The sequence below is a fragment of the Schistocerca americana genome, chromosome 11 (assembly GCF_021461395.2).
Source record: "Schistocerca americana isolate TAMUIC-IGC-003095 chromosome 11, iqSchAmer2.1, whole genome shotgun sequence".
Classification (NCBI taxonomy): domain Eukaryota; kingdom Metazoa; phylum Arthropoda; class Insecta; order Orthoptera; family Acrididae; genus Schistocerca; species Schistocerca americana.
Window position 1 is genome coordinate 38,682,779 of NC_060129.1, and position 6,000 is coordinate 38,688,778.

The following is a 6,000-nucleotide window of genomic DNA, read 5'->3' on the forward strand; positions in this document are numbered from 1 at the left end:
GCCACTTGACATGGAATGACCCTGCTGACCGTTCTTCTTACACTTTGTTCATATATTCAAGGTCAACACCTAATGTTAATAGTACTATAAAATTTACTTCTCAGATTAGTGACATGCAAATTTCACTTCAACATTGTCAATAAATTACATTTCTTATTCCATACCACGATACACTGCAATAATGCATTAACTGTGCCATACCATTTATAAATTTAATGGCAATGCTAAGATTAACTACGGTCATTGTTATTCTTAAGTTGCACATTAAGGCTGTCATTTAAAAGAAGCGTGTCAGAGCAGAATATACCCACTTTATGGCAACCACGTTATCAGTATAATTGAATTGTGCATTTAAAAAGTTTTCCATGTTTACTTAACATTAAATTAAAACTCTTGCTGATTTCTATGTGAGGTTTAATAACAGGCTTAGTTCAATGCACTGTGCAAAACGTCATATTTAGGAGTGAAAGTTCATCAGTTGTTTAGTAAACAGAATTACTCGTGTTTCCAGCAGCATGACATCAATTTTATGTACTCACCCACCATACTGCACACAGAAATTGACGAAACACTGTTAAGAAATACAAGTAAACCACTTACCATGGAGTGTAACTCTGTTTTTACTTCATCCGTTTCCTCTTTTTTTATCCACGTAGCTGGCTCCTGGTCCATTGCTTTAGTTCTGCAATCTGAAAAAAAAAAAGCAATCATATACGAACAGTGGTACTCAGTTTCTGTTGTTACCATGAAGTACAGCTCAAAGGCAGTATTTTCACTCGTCTAATAGGTGCAGTAAATGGGTGATTACACAGGAAACAGATTCAGAAAGGATGAGGAAAAGTAGGTTCAGTGATATAAATTCATTTACATTTCTCAGGTCATGAAGAGTGAGAATACTGAAAGTAACATTCACTGGAAACCAAGTATTTATAGTTGGTACTGCTCTTTCTTTAACACTGGCTCATGGCTACTTTTCTATTGAGACAATTATGGAAGATGTGTATTTTTTGTGCATGCACGAACTTCAGCATTACAAACAATCAGAGCGGTCAAGACATTGCAGCAAAATTACTGAATAACACCAAATAATTCATTCTACACTTTGTTCATTGTGTTAATTTCAGTCTGATAGGGACATGATGACAATCTGGACATACAGATTGCTCACCGCAGTGCGAAAGTTCTCATTCTTGATTAACATCAAGATTAAACAGTGATTAGTTTTTTCTTACAAAACTGATTTATTAAAACGACTTCCTACTAATTGTAACTATGATGATCTATTAAGTTCTGATGACATGTAACTCTTTATGTTAGACAAACTGCAATTAATTTGTACCTCTTATTTCACCAGTTCCTAAATTACAGTATTCTTATACAGAACTCCATTAAAACCTACACACTACAACAAACTGGTATTTACACATGATTAGATGAATACTAATGACACGAGTAACCAAAGCACAGGGAAAACTAGCAAAATGCAACAGAATTACAGCATTTCCTTCCATGTGAACATACTCAAAGCATGAAATGATGTAACTGTGGGCACTTGACAACATGCTTACGTTATCTCTAAAACCTGGAGCCGCTATATGTCTACATCACAGCAAATTATCTTCACAATTATTACAGCTAAGTAAGTCACCATAACCGTACTAACATAGCGAATAGAGGCGGGCCAAACGGTTATTCTGGAGTAACCGTTATCACAGTTGCAGTTATTCTTTCATAACCATTATTTTTAACTGTTATTAATAACTGTCAAGTTATTTTACGCTAGCGAGTACCGAATACTCCAAGGGGCTACAGTTAAATAACGACATAGTTGGAATCCTTCAGTTTAGTTATCAGTATAACTGCGAGTAGTGTGAAATGGCAGGAATGTCGTATGAAACGTGTCATAACCTTAGCTTATTAACCCTGGGTACATTTTAGTTGATGTTAGAACGATAATTAGTGTTTCATATTATATGTTTGTAGGTTATCGGTCGCTATTAGAAATATTATCTTCGCAGCTGCAACAAAGTATGCGGACCTTCGCCACAGCACTGTTTAAGTAAAATGTTAACAACGTGCATTTTTAAGTGTGAAGTAATATGTAAACTGAATACTGTAGGTTAAATCCAAAGCTTAATTTCTTGTGCTGCTCACTTAATAGAATAAGTGTACAGCCTTGTAATACAACAAAAAATATACGTAATGTGACAGATTCGTTTACTCCTGTCATGTAAAAGATAGTCCTATTGGGGAAAGTGTGGGTACGCTAATCCAAGTTTTACGTGAGATTAGGAAACTGCTCGATTTCTCCAGCTACAACATGTTTATAACGTATGAAGGCATGCAGATCGAAAAGGTTGACAGTGTTACATTTCTTGGGCTACAACTCGATAATAAATTCAGTTGGGAAGGGCATACCACATTTTTTCACTCTATTATTTCATAAGGGAGCATATTCTGTGGTAACTCATCAAACGTAGCAAAAGTTTTTCGCATCTAAAAGCATGTAATAAAAATTGTTTGTGGTATAAATTCAAGATGATCATGTAGGAACCTGTTCAAGGAACTTTGTGTTCTAACCACTGCTTCCTAGTATAATTATTCCTTAATGAAATTTGTTACAAGTATTTCCAGCCAATAGCTCAACACATAATCAGTACTAGAAATAGGAACAGCAATCTACATAAAGACCTAAAATTACTTACCTTGGTCCAAAGGTGGTCCAACATTCAGGAACATGCTTTTTCAATAAACTGTCAGCGAGCATTAAAAACTCTGTTTCAGATAAAGCACAGTTTACAGTGTGTTTGAAAGACTTTTTGATACAGAAGTGTGTGATTCCACACGTCTACTTTGACCTGAGACGTCATCAATATGCCGGAAATGGCTATTTTAAGTGTGTCTATGACATTACTACATACACATGCAACAAACACGAAGATACATATAAATAATACAATAACATCTCCTACCAAAAATACAATCAAACCAACGGGACAACTGCGGGAAGTTGGGGGTTTTAGGGTGAGGACAAGCTAGTAAAAAAAAAACACACCATGATCCCAAAACACAAAATGAAGAACAAAAAGAAAAAAAATACAGCATTCTGGTACACCAACAAAAATCTGCAGGAATCGGACACTTCCCTTGAACAATATAGGTCAACCATAGGTGACAACACCAATACCCACAACTAAAAGTACGAAAATTGGAATCTGACATTTCCCTTGACCTACACAGGTCAACCTCACATGACTATACCGGAACATCAACACCTACAACTATGAAAATTGGAATCGGTCATTTCCGGTTACCTATATAGAACCACCACAACTACTGATACCAAAAAAGCAACACCTACAACCGCGAAAAATAAAACCACAATCCCAAAAATCCACAAATCAAACATCCCTACATAAATTAAATCACATTCAGTACTCCATAAATACACAAAACATCGCAACTAGGAAAAAAAATTAATTACCACCAGCAAATCCCGCCACTTCAAACTAGATCGGCTAGCGCTCCCCCCCCCCCCCCCCGCCACACACACACACAAAAACCAACTCACACACCCCAACACCTTTACGTCGACGCAGACGGGTGGAATCGGACGCTTCCGTTGACCCCTCCTAGTCTGCAGATGAATATCGTAAGAGACTGATAGACCAGCTTAGCAAAAAATTCTGCTATATTTCAGGTTTGCCAGCACTTGGTTGCAACAGTCAAGATCGGGTATTCTGTGTATGATAAATTTATTAAAAGTACGTAACTGTGTTTTATTCTGACAGCGTATCAGTTCTGTAAATATTAGCAGTTACTGTAATATATTTACATATTTTGACAATCTCCTGGCAAATGATGAAGATAATTATTATATTCAACTGTATTATGTTATACTTTCTAACATGTTTCTTGTCATTTGCGATGGCCAGCGGCTATTTCCGAAGAAGTACGTAAATATTTGTTCGCTCCAGTAACTATCGTCTCTGAAATATCACCGGGGTCTAAGACTGGAGTCACTGTATCAGGAACACACAGACAGTTATTCCGTTACCAACTTCCAGGTTACCTGTAATGGTAGCCCGATAACTGCAAGAGAACGAGAACTGTGAGCCAATAACGATAACAGCCAGAGGAAAATACCGATCTCTGACAGTTATTTCCATAGTCGCTCGTATTCCTTACGGTAACTCTCTTTGTACTATCCGTTCAAGCTAAATTGACATATGAGGCGGTGGCTCAAGGGAACGACCGTACTTGTTAATGCCTGTACTGCAGCTCCTATCAGCCACAGCTCGGATATTAAATTTAACTGTTTGTGCTAAAAGTAACGAAGTACACAGCTCTTATAAACAGATAGCGCGCAGTGTCTCAGTTATTCCCATGGCCTATAGAACGCTTTCCAAATGGTCTACCCCTCTCCTCCGTTCGTAGCCAGATCTCCGATGAATTGACGGGAGAGCGTATTACGATCTTCGGTCAACAGATGGCGAGAGGCACTGTTGACACTAGACAGTTATTGAAATAACTGCCTGTATCAGAGGAACGGTCATCGCAGTAACAGTTACTTCTCAGTAACCGGTCATTTCTATCACGTTATTTTTTGCCACCTCTAATAGCGAATGTTTGAATTTCACTGTCCACCTTTTCTCATCAGTCACGAAGTACATGACGGAGATCACTGCATGGACAAACTGATCCTGACAACACGTCACAATCTAAGCCATTTCTTTTACGAAGATACACGTAGCGATTTTACCGGACAGGCTAAAAACAACAAGCTCTAATAACTCGGGTATTTAGTTGTTATGAACATAACCTGAAAATTTATAACATTCGTACACCTTCACCAAGCACACTATAGGTGATGTGATCACAAATACGGAATAAAATCTCGTCCTTATGTACCCATTAAAATTTAAAAGACAGAAACCTCAAACATAGCTTCCACAGCGTCGTCACAAGATATTCGCGAACTATTACACTCGTAAAACTCAACTGTTATTGTGTTAGAAATGAAGTACCGCGCTAATTTACTTGCGAAACAATTTTCTTCATTTACTCTAGCTTGCAGTTTATAAACGCTTAAAAATTACCTAGAGAATATCTCACAAATTTCCGCTAAACCACGAGCTTGCAGCTGACTACTCACTGACACTGAAAGAAACCAGCTAAACCAAAGATCTTGCAGCAAGACAAAGCACTATGCCGTGGGCTGTGAGGAGTTTGGAAAAACCGGAAAGATAAAATGCGAAAATTAAATTAAGGTAGAATACCTATTCCATCCCTCTGGTAAATCCTTATCGTTATTTTAGTATAACAACTAAATAACTTAAAATAGCTGTTATTCAAGAAATGCGTTTGAAAATTTCTCGGAATTTTAAATCTTCACTGTACCGTGTGGGAAGCACTGATCTGCACATGGACATAACATCGTCGTAATTTTCCTTTGTTACAGGCAGGACGAGCACGTACAAACCGTTTGACAGTGAGGTTTTGTTGATTTTCCTTGTTTTCTTGTTAGAGTTATGAGTCTAAACTCTTCATCAAAGTTTTCTTTAAATCGCTTAACAAATGGACGCTGTTTTATGACATTCCCATCCGAAGAGGGAAGGAAGATTAGATTTAACGTTCCATCGACACCAAGATCATTGGAGACAGTGCAAAGCTCGGACTGTGTTAAGGATGGGGAAGGAAATCGGCCGTGCCGTTTCAAATGAAACATTCCAACTTTTGCTTGGAGCGATTTAGACAAGTCACGGAAAATCTAAAACTGTATGGTCAGATACTGGTTTACAACATAGTTCTCCCAATTGCGAGTCCAGTATATTAACCACTGCACCACAACATTCGGTCTTACCCATCTAACTGGTTTCCTGATCACATCTCCTTTCATTGTTGTTGTTGTTGTTGTAATCTTCAGTCCTGAGACTGGTTTGATGCAGCTCTCCATGCTACTCTATCCTGTGCAAGCTTCTTCATCTCCCAGCACTTACT

General features: G+C 37.8%; 1 protein-coding gene across 4 annotated transcripts in view; it reads right to left on the minus strand.

Annotated features, from left to right (window-relative positions):
• Positions 1-5,171, minus strand: part of LOC124554056 (zinc finger protein 729-like) — a 294,084-nt gene extending 288,913 nt beyond the window's left edge. For 3 of the 4 annotated variants that reach the window (XM_047128095.1, XM_047128092.1, XM_047128096.1), the window contains exons 1-3: positions 5,100-5,164; positions 2,706-2,913; positions 601-689 (exon numbers count right to left, since the gene is read on the minus strand). In XM_047128095.1, coding sequence (XP_046984051.1) covers positions 601-689; positions 2,706-2,739 — 123 coding nt within the window. In that variant the 5' untranslated portion in view covers positions 2,740-2,913; positions 5,100-5,164. Of the gene's footprint in view, positions 1-600; positions 690-2,705; positions 2,914-5,099 lie in introns of all 4 variants that reach the window. The other variant, XM_047128093.1, reaches the window with a different exon arrangement.
• Positions 5,172-6,000: the final 829 nt, after the last annotated feature.